At 38.1% G+C, this 18,568-nt stretch overlaps 2 protein-coding genes across 5 annotated transcripts in view; one reads left to right on the top strand and one right to left on the bottom strand.

The window, feature by feature from the left end:
* Positions 1-11,263, bottom strand: part of LPXN (leupaxin) — a 58,151-nt gene extending 46,888 nt beyond the window's left edge. The window contains exons 1-2 of one of the 4 annotated variants that reach the window (XM_058305397.2): positions 7,063-7,147; positions 6,554-6,637 (exon numbers count right to left, since the gene is read on the bottom strand). In XM_058305397.2, the coding sequence (XP_058161380.1) occupies positions 6,554-6,566 (13 nt within the window). In that variant the 5' untranslated portion in view covers positions 6,567-6,637; positions 7,063-7,147. Of the gene's footprint in view, positions 1-6,553; positions 6,690-7,062; positions 7,148-11,140 lie in introns of those variants that run through there. The other 3 variants (XM_004466829.5, XM_071218001.1, XM_004466830.5) reach the window with 3 other exon arrangements.
* A 70-nt stretch (positions 11,264-11,333) lies between these two features.
* Positions 11,334-18,568, top strand: part of ZFP91 (ZFP91 zinc finger protein, atypical E3 ubiquitin ligase) — a 56,825-nt gene continuing 49,590 nt past the window's right edge. Inside the window, exons 1-2 of the mRNA XM_004466833.4 lie at positions 11,334-12,457; positions 16,453-16,481. Of these exons, the coding sequence (XP_004466890.2) occupies positions 12,108-12,457; positions 16,453-16,481 (379 nt within the window). The 5' untranslated portion in view covers positions 11,334-12,107. The remainder of the gene's footprint in view (positions 12,458-16,452; positions 16,482-18,568) is intronic.

Here is an 18,568-nt window from a genome sequence, read left to right as displayed (position 1 = left end):
GGGGTGGCAGGGTGGGCAGTGGGGTATATGGGAACCTCATATTTTTTAATGTAACATTTTATATGATCTATGTATCTTTAAAAAAAAGGAGAGATAATAAAAGATAAAAAAATAAAGACAGTATTGAAAATATAAAAAAAAAGAATATGTTTTTCTCGGGTACATAAAGCTTGAAACTACCACATCCTAAGACAAGAAACAAGACTAGGATGTCTCTGCTTTCACCACTGCTATTCAACACTGTATAGGAAGCTCTAATGAGAGCAATTAACTAGAAAAAGAAATATAAAGCATCAAAATTGGAAAGGAAGAACTAAAACTATCCCTATTTGCACATAACATGATCATATGTATAGAAAATACCAAAGAATCTACAAAAATACTAGTAAAATTAAGTGAATTCAGCAATGTGGTTGGGTACAAGTTTAAAACGTAAAATACAGGGAAACGGACTTGGCCCAGTGGTTAGGGTGTCCGTCTACCACATGGGAGGTCCGCGGTTTAAGCCCCGGGCCTCCTTGACCCGTGTGGAGCTGGCCCATGCGCAGTGCTGATGCGCACAGGGAGTGCCCTGCCACGCAGGGGTGTCCCCCGTGTAGGGGAGCCCCACGCGGGGAGTGCGCCTGTAGGGAGAGCCGCCCAGCGTGAAAGAAAGTGCAGCCTGCCCAGGAATGGCACCGCCCACACTTCCCTCGTGGCTGACAACAGAAACGGACAAAGAAACAAGACACAGCAAATAGACACAGAGAACAGACAACCGGGGGGGGGGGGGGGGGATTAAATAAATCTTAAAAAAAAGAAGTAAAATACAGTGGCATCTCTATACACCATCAATGAACAATCTGAAAAGGAAATCAAGAAAACAATTACATTTACAATAGCAACTAAAAAAATCAAATATCTAGAAATAAATTTAACTGAAGATGTAAAAGGCTTGTACATGGAAAACTACAAATCATTGTTAATAAAAATTAAGGAAGACCTAAATAAATAGAAAGCTATCCCATGCTCATTGGAAGACATGATATTGTTAAGATGTCAATACAACTCAAAGCAATTTACAGATTTAATATAATCCCAATCAAAATTCCAATAGCCATAGCTTTGCCAAATGGAAAGGCTAATCCCAAATTTATATGGAAGGGTAACAGACCCTGAATAATAAAAGCCATCTTGAAAAAGAAGAACGAAGCTGGAGAACTTATGCTTCCTCATTCTAAAACTCATTACAACACTACGGTAATCAAAACACTGTTGTATTGACTCAAGGACAGACATGTGAACCAATGGAATAAAATTGAGATTTAGGAAAGATATCCTCACATCTATGGCTAACTGATTTTTGACAGGGGTGCTAATTTCACTCAATGGGGAAAGAATAATCCCTTCAACAAATGTTGCTAGGAAATCTAGATTTCTACATGAAAAAGAATGAAAGTGAATTATTCCTCATACCATATACAAAAATCAACTAAAAAATGTATCAATGGCCTAAATATAAATAAAATCCTTAGAGTAAAACATTGGTAAATATCAATAAGACCTTGTATTAGATTGTATTCTTAGATTTTACACCAAAAGCAGGAGCAACAAAAGAAAAAACAGATAAATTGGACGTCATCAAAATTAAAAAGTTTTATGCAAAGGATATTACCAAGTAAGAGAAAAGACAACCACCAGAATGGGAGAAAATATTTGGAAACCATACCGATTATATACAGAATATATATAGAACTCCTACAACTCAAAAACAAAAAGAAAAACAACCCAATTTAAAAATTCTCCAAACATAAACAAATGGACATTTAGCATATGAAAAGATTCTCAATATCATTAGCCATTAGGGAAACACAAATCAAAGCCATAATGAAATAACTTCTCACAACACCAAAATGACTATTTTTCCCAAAAATAGAAATTAACGAATGCTGGTGAAAATGAAGAGAAATAAAAACCAATCCAAGCATCCATCAACAGATGAATGGATAAACAAAATATGGTACATACATACAATGGAATATTATGAAAAGGAATGAAGTTCTTATACATTGTACAAAATGGATGACCTTTAAAGATACCATGTTGCATGAAATATGCCAGACACAAAAGAACATATAATGTATGATTCAACTTAAATGAAATTACTAAAATATGCAAATTCACAGAGATAGTAGAGTACATTTACCAGGGGAATTGTGAGTTAATGAGTAGTGGAGGGATGGTCTCTGTTTCCAGTGACGGAAAAGTTTGATAATGCTTGTGGGTGATGGCTGTACAACACCATGAATATGATCAATGCCATTGAATTATATGCTTGGAAGTAGTTGAGATAAAAAAATTTACATTGTATATATGCTACCTGAATTTTAAAAAACTAAAGAAACAATTACAATTAAATGCAATACATGATTTTGCCCCAAAGGATGTTATTGGTATAATTGAAAAAATTGGAATATAGACTGTAAGTTTGATATCAATGTTAACCTTCTTGAACTTGATAATTGTATTTAATGTGTTTATATAAGTGAATATCCTTTTCTTAGGAGATATACATGGTAAAGGAGCATGAAATATGAAACCTACATTCAAATGGAGAGAATGAGAGAATGGCATAACAAATATGGGAAAATGTTAAATATTAGTCTATATTAGTATATTATAGAGGGTATAATGTAGTTATCAGTATTTTTTTGTGTCTTTTCTGTAAGTTTGAAATTATTGTAAAATAAAATATTTACACACACACACATATACCAGGGCAGTAACACTTATTCTTAACCCCAGTTGTTTTGTATTAAATATCAAGAATTATTGCAAGCAAATGACAAAATTCTTAAAATTAATATTAGTACTCTTTTAGTATGTGGAGAGAAAAAAGGGTTGAGGGGAAGGCAGCAATTGCAAAATCTAGCTATGATCTGTTTCTTTTGCTGCTTTCTTGGGAAAAGCTAATGAACTTTATAAATATTACACTACTATACTTCTGTTATGATGAAATTCATCGCGATAAAAATTACACATGCCAGGAACTGTGCTCAGGAATTTACATGTTACATTTAACTATCCTTATGCTTTGAGGCAGGTAATATTATTTGCCTCCTTTTTTAAATGGAGAAATGAAGGCAAAGAGACAGAACTTCTTTATGGTCATACTGCTACTAAGAGCAGAACCAGGACTTGAACTTGGACTATATGACCTCTAGCCCAGGCACTAACTTTAAGTCAGAAGTTTCATTTCCCATTCTCTTATGAATTGTCTTGCATCATCTTAAAATGGCCTTTTCTGAAGTCATTTCCCTATTTATATATGAAGTAATTGGATTAGAACAGTATTTTTCAAATTGTGTGTTAACACCCATTAGTGGATTTCTATAGTATTTATCACAGGTTGTAGTTTTTAAAAGTTTGAAAACACTGCATGAGATTATTTCTACGGACCTGCCTAGCTCTGAAGTTCTTAGATGAGGAAAATGAACTTTTATGGATCATTGGAAAGCCAATTTTCATTTATTTCATATGGGGGGTATTTCTTAAACAATTATTAAGTACATTAAATAATGTATTTATTAATTAAGTACATTAATACTTAGTGTATTAAGGATCTTATCATTTCCTAAATTTGTAATCCTCAGATTCTTCTCATCCATCTCAAAAATGGTGAATTTTATATCAAATTGTAGAGATAAACTGAACTAAATACTTCAGAACAAATGACATTTCAACAAATAAACTGTAATGGAAAATGATTTATAAATAATAGCAATGTATGATCTTATGTAGATCCTTAAATAAATAAACTGGAAAAAAAAAGAAACAAAAAGGGACTATTGAACACCAACTGAATATTCAATAATATTAAGAAATTTCTTTCAATATTTTTAGGTATGATAATGATATCTCACAGTATTAAGGAATTACTGTCAAGGATTTTTGGGGGTGTGATAATGGTATTATGGTTATTTATAAGTATATGTATATATATTTTAGAAATTAATGCTGAAATATTTACAAATGAAATGATATACTTTCTGAAATTGCTTTAAAATAATAATCCAGGGGTGGAAAAAATGAGACAGTAAATAATGAAATAAGATTGGCCAAGAGTTGATTTTTTAAGCTGGTTGAAGGGTACATCAGACTTCGTTAAACTATTTTCTTTATACACTTAATATTCTCTATAACGAAAGTCTTAAAAAAGGAAAGAGAGAAGATAAAAAGAACTTTAAGATAGAAAGAGAAAGTAAAAGTATTATCTCAGAACTTTGCTAGCCAGTCTGAGAAAATTTGGGAATTACAAATTTTTATTTCTCTATTAAGAGATAGTCTCTATTTTTCCCTTCTAATTTCTAAGCTTTGCTCCTGTCAGAAGTTAAAAGTTCTCCTGCATTTCGAATTAAAAAGTCATTTATCATAAAGACCGGGGAGTGGGGGTTACCCTCTGGAAGAGAAGTTCCCTCCATAAGAGAAGTAAATCATATTATTAGGAGTTCCCCTTCCAAGCACCAGCTAACCGAAGTTATTAAAACTCTCCCTTGTGGGTCATGAGTTACACCTTTCTCTTCATGTTTACTGTGAGTGCTCATATCACTAAGACACTAAGATCATCTTGCTTTGGGCCAGATTTTGTAATTCAAAGACAACTAATTTTAGCATGACAAATATGGGATTATAGATGGGGGTGGAGAGTGAGAACTAGACTGAAAACTTTATAATCCTTCCTTCTAGGCCTGTACCTCACTTACTGCTCAAATTCCCCTCTAGAAATCAAACAATATCAACATTAACAGGAGAAGAGTAAAATAAGGTCTCTTCAGAGTCCTTACAGCTTGTAATGATTTCATTCCTAGTCAGAATATGCTACTGCTGCCCCTTTATCTAGAATCTCCATGTAATGAAGGTTTAGGTAAAACCTTCTGGATAGATAGAAGCTACTATCTATCATTCAGGGAAGTACTGCAGAAAGGGAACATCTGCTCTCCTGTGCCTGCCTATCACTGATGCTATTTTCTCACTCCAAGTCTTGTAGGTAGCTTTGGGCTGTTGAGGCATACCCATCTGGTAATCTTAAGTCAATGTCAGCTTCCAGGCTACTTGATAATTTTTACATTTCTGGACCAGATTTCTCTACCATCCATTCTGCTCAAGAAATACAAACTGTACAAATCTACTAAATTTTTTTATTATCTGAGTTGGTCCATTAATGGGAACACTTGAATCAATACACATCTCGTAGACGAAAACACCTTGTAGCTTAATTGGTTTTGGTGTTAGATACTCCTGAGTGACCTTAAACAAGTTACTTCATATTTCTTAGTTTCCTTACCTTAAAGAAAAATGGAAAATACATATTTCAGAGGGTTACTGTGGATGCTAAAATGACATATGTGGCCTACATCCCTGAATAAATAATAGTTTCCTTTTAAACCACCAGCATGAAAACCATTAGCTATCTGTGAAATGAAAAAAAGCAGAGTTAGACCCTAGTGCAAGTCAAATAGAAATGCAGATTTCCCCAATCCTCACAGTATCCTAGGTCCGAAAAGGATTCTACCTCATGCATCAAAACAGACTTTACATCAAAAGCACTTCAATATTTGTTGAACACCAACATTTGTCCTCTTCATTCAACATCACTTTCCACGTCATTTGCCTTTCTTCCTTCCTCTGTTCCTCCAGCCCTCAAATCACACCCCAAACAAAAAATGATAATGTGCAAGATGTTTTGTTGTTATTGTTTATACTTTTGACATACCCCAAACACAAAAAAACCCAGCACACTACGGAATTAATATAGCTGGGAAATTGGGTAAAAGTTAGCAAGCGGCTCAGTGTTAGTAAGGATGTCAGCAACAAAAGTTGGTTAATGCTATGGAATGAGTCCCAAGAATCTACTCCAAAGGTTTGAAATCAGGGATTTCTCTGGTAATGTGGCCAGTAGTTTCACTGCAGGTTTTAATGGTCTTGGAGTTGGAGGAGGTATCATACTGAAGGCCACTGTAATCTGTTCCTTCAGAATTCCTCTGAATAAAAAGCTTAGCAACAAAATAACTAGAGTTACAGTGCTGCCTTCTTAATACTAAACCATGGAACAAATGAAACCACCCTGGCCTTTCTTCAACCTCTGCAGATCTCATTTTAGTACTTCTATTCCATTTTTCTTCCTCATAATATCCTTCTCCCCTCTTTCTTTCCCCAAATCACACCTGTGTTGTTGCCCAGCTGTGTTACCATTATATGATCTCCAAGAGCTCCAAAGGTACAAAATGCCCATTTTATAAAAAAGACCATTTTAATCACAGTTCAGTCCAAAAGTATTTATGGGAAGCTTACTTTATGCTTAGCACCAAGGTTTCTTCTGCCTATTGTGAACTTATAGTTCCTCAAAACAATCATAGCTCAAGCTTCACTGTTCGTTGGGCTGAGTATAGGAGAGAAGTGAAAAGAAAATCTTCCAGTAATGCCTTCAGTCTGCCTAGAACACCCCACCCACACATGGAAACATCAGCCAACTCTTTATTCTCTTAGTTTCTCCTGAAAGAAACTCCTCACTCACCCAATTCTTCCATTGCCACACACCCAAGATGCTCTGGTCCAACAGGTTGTAAGGAATTGCTTTGGCATGTGCTGCAGAAGAGAACTGCAAATGAACTGAATAAGACAGCGTGAAGCAGCCTCTATAACCTCTTTTGGTTCCTGTATTTGCTTAGCACTTCCTCTCTTTTGATTTGATGGTTTTTTTTTTTTTTTTTTGGTAAGTTAGTTTTAAAAATGAAATGGGACTGCCAAAGAAAGGCAGGTACTAGGATTTGAGTTCTGACAGTGCATTGGCAAGGGTGATAAAAGATTCAAAACCAAACAAAATTTTAGTACCTGCTAGATGCCAGGATACATTGTGAATTCATGGGAATGGCAGATTTGCAGTAGTGTTTTTTTCCCACTATCCCACCCTGTGCATCAGGAAGCCTTTTTTTGCTGTGAAGCCAGGGGGGGCATGGAGGCACAATCTCCATAAAATCTATTGGAGTTAACCAGCATCCAGTTCATTTTGCTAGCTTTGCTTACCTAATTATTAAGACAGACTTGTCTGGTTTCCTGAAATGACTGCACATCCTTTAAAGGCAGGACAGAGGCTTAGGCATATTTGGATTCTCAGAGCCTGGCTTATTTCAGGGGTCCAAAATATAAATATTTATAGGGGTCATGAAGAATGAAAGTGGAAAGTTTAGACATTAGTCATGTTTGGATTCTCAAGGCCTGGCTTATTTCAGGGGTCCTAAAATGCAAACATTTATAGGGTCATGAAGAACAAAGCTGGAAAGTTTAAATCACCAGGTGCTAAGCTGCTGACATTCCAATTAGGCATAATTCCCACCTAGTTCCATTACCGTGTAACAGTTTCTCTAAAAGGGACACCAAGGTTAACTTTCATCTTTTATACCACTGTGATTTTATTCACCTTGAATGAAAAAAAAATTATCAAATACCTATTATGAGAAGGCAGTATGTAAAGAACTAGTGTTATGGCCCTGTGGCATAGATATTATTCCTATTATATTTAGGACAGTAATTTGCTAAAGATAACAGAATAGGGTGGCCTTGCTACCTACTAAAATTCGGATTAGAATTCAAAGTCTGTGATCATTCCTCAACAACACAATAGTTTTTTTTTCACATTGACCTAAAGGACTCAACCATTCTCCAGTCCAATGTGTCTCTACTTTTTTTTTTTTTTTTTTTTGTGATAAATATCTTTATCATCATTGTTGTGAAAAACAGCATAAAAATATGTATTCTATGTACTGAATGTATTAAATTACAAAGAAAAGAGGAAACAAGGCACATTTTACAATGAATTGTGATTATATTCTTAAAGATATTAACATGTTCATGATGCTATTTAGTAGTATCACAATTGTTTTCTTTTTTTTTTTTTAATTTTTTTATTTTTTATTGACTTTGTAATAATATTACATTAAAAATATATATGTGAGGTCCCATTCAACCCCACCCCCCCACCCCCCCTCTCCCCCCCCCCAACAACACTCGTTCCCATCATCATGACACATCCATTGGATTTGGTAAGTACATCTTTGGGCACCTCTGCACCTCATATACATTGGTTCACATCATGGCCCATACTCTCCTCTATTCCATCATGTAGGCCCTGTGAGGATTTACAATGTCCGCTGAAGCACCATCCAGGGCAGCTCCATGTCCCGAAGACGCCTCCACCTCTCATCTCTTCCTGCCTTTCCCCATACCCTTTGTCCATTATGTCCACTTTTCCCAATCCAATGCCACCTCTTCTATGTGGACACTGGATTGGTTGTGTCCATTGCACCTTTATGTCAAGAGGAGGCTCAGATTCCACCTGGATGCTGGATGCAATCCTCCCATTTTCAGTTGTAATCACTCTAGGCTCCATGGTGTGGTGGTTGTCCTTCTTCACCTCCATCTTAGCTGAGTGTGGTAAGTCCAATAAATCAGATTGTAGGTGCTGGAGTCTGTTGAGGCTCAGGATCTGGCTATCACATTGTCAGTCCAGAGATTCAAATCCCCTAAATATATCTTAAACCCCAACATTAACTGCACCTCCAGCACATTAGCATGAAAGTCTTATGAAGGGAGATCCCATCTGAGTCCAGATTCATCACACATACACACCATTTCCAAAGAGGGGCCATCTGCCCTGGTAGTTAACCCCATCGGCCATGACCATAACTCCCATGGGTCTCTTTAGCCCTCAAAGGAACCAATATCTGGGGGTTGTATCTGCTTTATCTGTCTCTCTGACTCTGCTCAGTTGTGCATGAGGGCAAACCTTCTGCCAGCCTCCAGACTCTTTTTTAGAAACTCGTAGCCATATAAACTCATTTCTCCTTTCCATTTCCCCCTTACTTTAGGTCAAACAGCATTTTAAAGTCATGGTATTTTATGTAGACATGGATATTCTGCTGATCCGCATTGAACCTTCCATATAAGGTCATTTTCCAGTTGCATCATCAGTTGGTAGTTGATAGTGGTCCCTCGTTGCCAGGGAGGCTCATCCCCGGGTGTCATGTCCCACGCTGGGGGGAAGGCATTGCATTTACATGCTGAGTTTGGCTTCGAGACTGGCCACATTTGAGTAACATGAAGGCTGACAGAAGGAAATTCCCAGGCACAAAGTTGCTCTAGGCCTTGTTATTATTTTGGGTTTATCAGCTCACAAGCATAGTCATTAGTATCAGGGGCTCACTGTTGAACCCTCACTCCCTCCCGGTCCCTACCACTGTACCTGGGAGACTGTCGCTGCTCCCCTAGGGACCACGACAGAGCACCACTGGCCAGGAACCCAGTACCCCCCCTACTGTGGTTTTTAATTGTTGCCACTGTGAGTATATCCAAACATTACCATGCACCCTGGACATATGTTCTGTACAGCTCCCTGTCAGTCATATATCACCTGTCATTGGTATCCCATACCAGTATCCCTCCATTGCCATTGTTGAAACACTCTGTGATCCAGAACTCCCCGAAATTTGAAGCCCAATATAATGTCATGGTCCCTTACTAGGGAATGGCATATAGCGATGAGTTTAAAGGATAGATAAAGAACTTGGATAAAGTTAGATAAAGAACTTAGATAAAGAATGTTGACTTGAAAAAATTCCACATCCTATTTTTTTCTTTTTTTTCTTTCCCCCCCCCCCCCCCCCCCCCCTAATTATTCAGCTTTTCTTCACAGGAGTCCTAGACCACAGCAATGTATATATATAATATACAGCACTCCCACACATCCACCAGAAAACCTTTTCCCTTCCACAGTGATACTCTTACGCCCTATTCATATCATATTTACTTAAAGTGATGTACAGAGTCTGAGACATTAGCTTTCTAACAAGGTGACATCTGTGTTTACATTATGGTGCATACTTTAGGATACACAGTTCTTTACATTTTTAGTTATCCTATGTTTTACATTATGGTTTTACTTTTTTTTTTTTTAATGGAAAGGAAATTCACACTCTGCATTACTTTGAGTAGCCATTGGATGTCAGTGCTGTTTTAAGTCTGTTCACTGCAAGCAAAGGTTTGAAAAAATTCCCATCCAGACTGCCAAACGATTTTTACAACTAAAACTGACATTAGCCCTATGAAAATGCAAAACACTCAGGAAGAATATAAAACATTTGCCTATTTGAAGTGGTAACTGTGCCAAAATACTGGAAAGAAAAAATGTACTTCATCATTTGGTTTGCGAATGTTGGACTCTACCTAAAATTTAACTGAATGATTAATATGAAATTTCGAATTGGATCCCCAGATCTTGTTTCCATCCTTTTCCTTCTGGGGCTTTTATCCCCGGATGCTTTATTTTCCAGGGTTAAAGGACTGTTCTCAAAATCTTTCCTTGATTATAATGGTAGAAAGGATGAGAGGAAGGGATGTAAGAAACCCACTGCATCTCAGACTGCAACTTAAAGATGAGCGAATGGAAACTCCCTTTTGAAGCACCAGGAAGACAACTTGGATGCACACAGACAAGCAACATCTGACAAGGCTACTATTCTGACCAAGCTTCCTGTGCAGAACCATTTATAAACCGCAGAAGCAGATGGTTTAGGGGCGGGAACATGAGGGAGACCTTCAGCTTCTCAGGGTAGGTCATTGAAGTCACGCTAACAAAACCCTCACCCTTCTTTCCAGCTCAGGAACCAGAAGTTAAGCAGCCGACACCGACTGCGTGATGCCCCAACAACGTTTGGTAGGAAAGCAAATATACAAGTCGTTCCAATTATTAGGAGCCAAATGAATGATGGGCATTGCGCTAGGCACCCAAAGACAAAGAACCAGATTCAGTCCCCGCTCTCCAGGAGCTCATAGGTTAGCGCTAAGATGACACGACGAATAAATTCAGACTTGAACGCTGGTCGGTCCCAGTGGAGGTACCGTCTGACCAAACCAAGGTAAGGGGTATTACGTGGTCACCCAATAAATACTATACTAAGGCTAAGTAAAAAGTAGGAAAAGGAGAAAATACCCTCCAACCCACTCTGGCTCAACATTTGGGCCCGGATCTGCGCAGGCGCCACGGCCCATTCCGGAAACCCTGCCACCCTACAAAAGTAAACTCCGGCTGCAAAAATAAAGTAACTACCTTTCCCGTCGTGCACCAGTCCAAAACTCCCAGCATCCTCCCCGCACCCGGTTTCTCATCTTTTTCCTTCAGCACCAAAAGACTAGGACTTCATCTCCCAGAATGCCTTTGGGAAAGTTAAGCATGCGCCTGCGCTACGAGGCGGGTCCTCTTTGCCCCCACAACCCCGCCTCTGTCCTACTACCGCCATTTTGTCAGAGACTTTCATCCGGCAGCCGACGGGGCTTTTTTTCTTAAAGGAGAAGCGACAGCTCAAAAAATTGACCCCGTTTCCCTGCGAGACCTGGAGGCGCTGGGGACAAAAAAGCCAGAGACAGGAAAGTGGGACTTGGGTGGAGGCAGAAGAAAGCCCAGGCTGTTTCCTCGGCCTGAGGAAAACAGAGCCCTTGTGGCATTAGTGGCGCCTTAGGGAGGCAGGTGCGCGCGCAGCCAGTTTAGGGTGCGCGCGAGAAGGGGAAAGAGGTGGTTTTCTTCCCACCGATCTCCCTCGCGAGACCTGCCCTTCCCACTGCCCCTGGTGCGCGCTGAGCTCCGGAGGGGGGAAAAAAGGTCACTTTGAGATTGTCGCGAGACGCAGCCGTTTAACGGTGAGAGCGGGTGCGCAGGGAAGGAAACCTCGCGCGCTCCCTTGGAGCCGCTTCCTGATTGGTCGAAGAAAGGGGTGAGGGGAGGGAACCCGGGACGCTGCTGCGCGAGGGGCGAGGTCAGGAGGCTGCTCCTCCACCCCGATTGGCCCGCTGAGTGTCCGTGGCGAGCGCGTGCGCGCCGCCAGCAGCAGCGGGTTCTGAGTGGCAGGGGAGGGGGGGGCACTCGCGGAGCTTGGTGGAGGGGAGGGGGGAAAGAAGAGCAAAGGGAGCGAGTAAACCCGACGCTCCAGGACGCGAGGGGGGCGGGGGGAGCAGCGCCGCGGCCGCCGCCGCCGCCGCCTCCGCCGCCTGGGACGAGGGGGTGGGGTCGGACGAGCCCGATGCCGGGGGAGACAGAAGAGCCGCCGAGACCCCCAGAGCAGCAGGACCAGGAAGGGGGAGAGGCCGCGGCAACTAAGGCGGCTCCAGAGGAGCCTCAGCTACGGCCTCCTGAGGCGGCCGCGGCGGGGCCTGCGGGGACCACTAGCAGCCGCGTGCTGAGGGGAGGTCGGGACCGGGGACGGGCCGCTGCGGCCGCCGCCGCCGCCGCTGTGTCCCGCCGGAGGAAGGCCGAGTATCCCCGCCGGCGGAGGAGCAGCCCCAGCGCCAGGCCTCCCGAAGCCTCAGGGCAGCAATCCCAGGCCGTGAAGCCCCCATCTCCAGCTCAGGGCAAGAAGAGTCCGCGAGTCTTGTGAGTAACGCAGTCTTTCAGGCGGTGGGTAAGACCCCCCCCCTCCGTCCGCACGTAACCCTCCCGGCTTCCGTAGCGCCCACTCCACGTGACGTTCTGCCTGTTCTGCCCCCTGCTGTCGCGGCTCTCTTGATGTCAGACTGTTTCCCTTACAGGTCTTATCGCTCCTCTGGGCTGTCCCAGCCCCCACCCCTGGTCCCCTCTGCTTGTCAGGCCACTCCCCACTCCCTGAAGTCATTCTTTGTAGAATACATTCCCTGTATCCCATTAGTGGCCCACCTCTGTCTTACGTTCCGCAGGCTTATCCCTCAACTCTGGCATCTGCACCCCCTTTGTCAGCTTGTCCTTTTCCCTCTTATTGCGGCTCTCCAGTATTACATCACCACCTCATTAAATTAACTGCAAGATATTAGCCCCCGTCTTCCCCTTAATTAACTCGAGCCAGTTATACTAGTCCTAGTATCTTTATGTAGCTTTTTTTTTTTTTTCATATCATTTTTCCCTCTTTTTACTGGTAGGTGTAAAAACGGGACTTGCCAATTTTAAATGTAGATAGTCTTTCTTATAACAAAATTGGTGGATTTTCTTTTAACTTACTAAGTAGCATATGTTTTTTGTTTGGTTGAGGTTTTTTTGCATATATTTTAATGTAGGAACTTCATCTTTAAAGTTAGACTGATCTCAGAAATTCCTTATTGTCTAGAGGTAATAAAGGAACCATGAACTAGGGGCCATGAACATAAAGATTTTGAATTTTTATTAAAATTATGCTCATGTGTAAAGAATTCGGAAGCATAGGGGTTTGTAAATTCTAGAAATTAATCCCATTAGCGATTTAATTTATTACTGAAAACATGTCTCATTCGACTTTGTAGTGGAAAAATTTTAGGGAAAACAGGAAAACTGAAGGTGGGGAAAACATCATGATTTTAAGTATCTAAACCTCTCCTCCCTGTAGGGTTAGGGGCAAAATTTGGCTTATATCAGACCTAGTAGATTTAAATCTTGTAGCAGTCCTGTTCCAAAATTAAGAGTTAAGACTGACTTGGCATGCTTGCCAAAGAAGCCTCTCAAAAAAAGAAAAGGATAAAATTCAAAGGCATTGTATGGTATTAGATGTGCTTTCAAACATTTTAGTGACATTTAGCAGTTTGTTGTGTCCGATTTTCTATGGGCAACAAAAATCTGTACTTAAAATCATTCAGCTGCAATTAGAATTCTGTGTAATCAAGCTGCATTTCATGGTTCACAAAAACTTTAAACTACTTTATTTACTCATAAATTTGAAAAGATAAATCAGCCTTGTGTAAATTCCTTGAGCAAATTCCTTAACCTATCTGTACCTCAGTTTCCTTATGTATAAAATGGGCATAAGGTTAATGCTGACCAGATAAATTCGTGAGAATTAAATGTGGTGTGTGAAGTGCTTAAAACAATGCCTAGTAATAGTAATACGATTAAATACCAATACTTGGTAACTTGGTATTTAATCATATTACTATAGTATTACTATTAAATACCAAGATACCAAGTATTTAATAGTAATACTTGGTACCAAGTATTTAATAGTAAATACCAAGTAAATACCAAGTATTTAATAGTATTTAGTAAAATGTCCCTGTTCTGAGTGATGGTGTTGTGTTTTCATGTAAATTCTACATATTCTACAAAATTGAAATTTTCACTTTTTTCCTTTATCATGGATAGGAAAATTAATACTTAAAATAATCTTTAAAATTCCCTTCCCTTTTCACCTACCACGTGAGAGTTAAATATCTTCTTCCCACATTCCCCCTCTTCCCCTCCACTTCCCCCCACTGTTCTACCAGTTTTACTTATAAAAACTATGTCTTAAGATAATTATGCCCAGGTTGGTAGTTTTGCCCACTGTCAGGGTTTACTTTTTCCGAGTCTTGGTAAAAAAGTACTTACGAGTCTTTGCACTTCCACAATATAAAGATTGTAACAATTCAGCTTATTGAAAGGGTCTTGAAGATGTCTTAATTAAATACCTTCAGTTTCTCCACAATATTCCTTGAGGGGAGAAAGGAATAGTCTTAATTCTCAGTGTCCCTCCCTTTCTCATCCAGTATCATTAAAGACAGTAGTGACATTACTGTTTTCATTTTCTTTCAGAACTGTCTCTTCATTGTGTGTTTAAAATAATTAAGTTTTGATCAGATTGTTAAAATTTCATCATTGTAATGTGTTTGTTTTACATTTTCAATTTATTGCATGGTCTGGAATTCCTGAGTCCTCAAGCAATTAAGCTTGGCAAACCTTGACTAAACAGTAACTGGATCTGGTATAGTGCTGAGCCTAAGGGATATACAGATAAATAAGACATGAGCTGGAGAAGGAAAAGACACATTGATTAGTGGAGATGTATCAAATGTGTACATGGTTTACAAGTTTTCAGTTTGATAAAACACATTTTGGCACTGTAAATTTTCCTACTTTTAAGTTTTTCATATCAATAAGACATTTCAAGAAGTTTTTAACATCAGTTACTGAACCATGGTCAGGTGTCTTCACATCATCTCTATTTTCCAAATAATATTTTGACAATTAAAAAAGGAAGTAAGAAATGTAATCTCTCTATGAATTGTTCCATTCAGGTTCTTTTCCATATCCATACTTGTTCCACTACAAAATCCCAGTTCTCATCTGTTTAACATCTACTTTTATATGAAATTCCATTTTTGGTATAATTTCTTGCTAAAAGCAAAATGGTAAGGAACTTATGGGTAATGATTTCATCAGGAAGAGATAAAGCTCTTGGATAGTGCGTTGTTCAAGACAAATACTAAGCTTTCCTTCTAGGAATAGCAGTATGGTAATAGAAACATTGAAACATTCCAGAAAGCTTTCAGGAAGTTTATTCAATGTTTTAAAAATTAAGCAAATTTCTGTAGTTTTCATTTAGAGTAAGGAAGATTAGCAGTAATTAAAAATTATAACACCAAACCTTTTAAAAAAATTTGGAACAAAAAAATGGTAGCCCTTTCTTAAAAAGAACAAGGTTTGTTTTATGCTGTGGCCTCTGTATTTGCCTGAGTATTCTTTTGTAACATAAAACGGTCTTCATTTTTATTAAACTTTCTACACACACACACACGTTGAACTGCTTGGAGATACTGTGTGGCATCTTTATGGAAAAGATCCAGGGATGTTGGTATTTGAATTTGGGTAATAAGAGAGTCATCTGTACTAGCATTTATGTATGATAGAAAATTTCCATTAAAAACATGGAAATAACATCTTTAAGGTCTGTAAGCTATAAAACTTTAAGCTCTTTACTGTTGCTGTCTAATTTATAAAAGGGCAAGTTATATTTAGAAATAGATTTTGAAGTGGGTTTAATAAATGAACAGTTTTATGTTTTTAGGTTCTTTACATTTTTATTATGAATATTATCAAATATTCACAAAAAAGTGTAATGAAATCCCAGTATCTACCACTAGATTCTATAGTTACTGAGATTTTGCCATGTTTGTTTCATCTAACCACTTCTTTTTTGCCCACTCTTTTTATTTTTTTGCCATATTTTAGAACAAATCCGAAACATGTTATTTCAACTGAAGTTACAGCATTTGTATAAAATCTTATATAAATACTTAAGGAATCACAGCTTACAAAATCAGCTGTATCAGTGTTAATATATTTTGATAGTAAAAAGTGACTGTTTTACATGAAATTCTAGCTCTGTCAGATAAGATAGTCTGTTCTGTCAGATACTCTAGCCACATGTGGCTATTCAAATTTACATTAATCAAAATAAAAAGTTCAGTCCCTTATACTAGCGGTTGCAAGTGCTAGTGGCCATGTGCAGTTACTGTATTCAGCAGTGCAGATAAAGAACATTTCCATCATTGTAGAAAGTTCTGTCAGCCCTGCTCTAGGTGCTTTCTGCTTATCTGAAAGAGGTAAATAAAATACATTTTAAGAAACTGTTCAAGATTGTCCATTTAATATTTGATTCTCATTTCTTTCAGATGCATAGAAAAAGTAACAACTGATAAAGGTAAGATGTGGTCACCTTACCTCTCTTGTGTACCTTACCCTGATAATCTTATAATCTGATAGAAAATAGACTAAGCTTCAGCACCATAATCAGTTTAGTCACCATTAAAAATGACTTTTCATTCAATAATGAATTACTGGAGTAAATAGAGCCTCTTTAGATGGCAGTAGGTTTAGACAGAAGAATATCTTAGTTATTTGAAAGCTTAATAATGGGGAAATCAGGTTATTTGGTGTTAGTTTATCATAATTTTTAAGCTATTTTAAGTAATGAAAAGAAATGATACACAATGTTTAGATTAAAGTGTAGATAAAATCATGATGCTGTGACAGACTCAAATTATAAATGCAGTTTGAAGAATTATTCAGTTTGTTGAGTAATTAAATGAGGTCATTTAAAGAAACTAAACGTACATTGAATGTAGTCTGCTTATCAGCAGTTATGAAGGGAAACTAATGTTCACTTTTTTCTCTCTCAAACACTTCAGTTTTAGCTTTGCTCCTCGGGTTATTAAAATTGCCCCATCATGTCGCACTTGTTGCTCATTCATTATGTTTTTTTCCTAGTTGTTGACTGTGTTCCTTGATGCTAAGTTCAGGCACAAAGCATCCTTAAAACTGGAACAAATTTGCTTTTAAGCATATCTCATGTATTATATCTAATTTTGACCCAGTCCTGACTCAGTCAGTTTCCAACTGCTAGAATCTGCTTAATAATAACTGATAGTTGACCATAGTTTTCAAGGTCCACTTAAAGTCTGCTACTATGTGTGTGTTCACAGTGTGTTAATGAAGATTTTGCTCTATATAATAAATACTTTGAGAATATACATATGGCAAGTTTAAAACCTGGGTTTCATGTTGTTTAAAAGAATGACAGTATGGTTAGGAACAAGTAACTTGAATTTGTGGCTGCTCTATTAATAATTAGGTACCAAGGTTCAAGTTTTGGAATTCGATGCCAATACTTAAGTATACCAGGCAGAAGTATTTTATGCCTGGCATTTTTTTTTTTTCAGTAGAAAGCTTTGCATAACTATTTAACTAAAGGTTTTTGGTTTTGTTGCTGCTTTTGTTACTTGGAAAATAGAACATGTCTGCCAAGAATGGAAGGTCTTACTTTCTTTATTCAGTGATAATTTTGGAGATTTTATGATTCAGGGGAAAATGTAGAGGTAGGGGACAATCAAGTACCAGAGCTGTTTGTTTTAAAATCCAAGCCTGCTTTTATTGGATATAAAATTACCTCATGTGTCCAAAGGGTATGTCTAAAGAAATGACTCTAGGACATCATGAAGAGAACTTTTGGGGGATTGTGGTGAGATCTTCAAACTTCTCTTGGTGATAACTTAAATGATCTTTGCATATTGGTTTTTTTTTTTCTTTTATGCATATTGTTTAAAATCAGAATTTGGCATACAATATAGTTGTATAGCTGTAAGGAGATTAAAATTGCTTTCTGGGTAATTCATCCTCGAAATCAGTCTTTAATCTCCTGGTTAGAGCTCAGGGTGTGGATCCAAGTTCTGCCTTTTCTTACAAATAATTTAATTCATGGAATCCAGTAAACACATAATAAAAGTTACCTGTTATATTCTCAAACTCCCACCTCTATCTTTTTATTAGTTTACCTATTAGAGTAACTGTTCAACTCAGAACAGTAATGAAAACTGGAACATACATTTATGCAAAGCCAGTGAGTAAAGAAATGGAAGCTTTAGTAGTCACCTTTTCCTATGCTGTTTAATGTTTAGAATCTACCTCAGTTCTTTATCTTGTTTAACCTTAAAAAATTTTGTTGCTCTGAAATAGGTTTCATTTTAATTTGAATTTTAACTAAGGTAATTAATATTTATTCTAGAAGTTGAGATTTTTCAAAATTTTAGACAGGTTTTGCTTTCCTTAGAGATTTGATTTATATGTCCATTTTATTAACATTGAAAAGCTATTTTCAGGGTTATTTTTACTCCTATATGCTCCAAACTACTTGAAATTATATGTATTAAAGATAAGAACCAATGCCATGTTTAAACAAATAGACAATGTTGCTCACACAAAGGAAGCAGCTTTCTATTATTTTTAAATTAT

The sequence above is a fragment of the Dasypus novemcinctus genome, chromosome 10, assembly GCF_030445035.2.
Source record: "Dasypus novemcinctus isolate mDasNov1 chromosome 10, mDasNov1.1.hap2, whole genome shotgun sequence".
Taxonomy (NCBI): Eukaryota; Metazoa; Chordata; class Mammalia; order Cingulata; family Dasypodidae; genus Dasypus; species Dasypus novemcinctus.
This window is presented reverse-complemented; position numbering and strand designations above follow the sequence as displayed.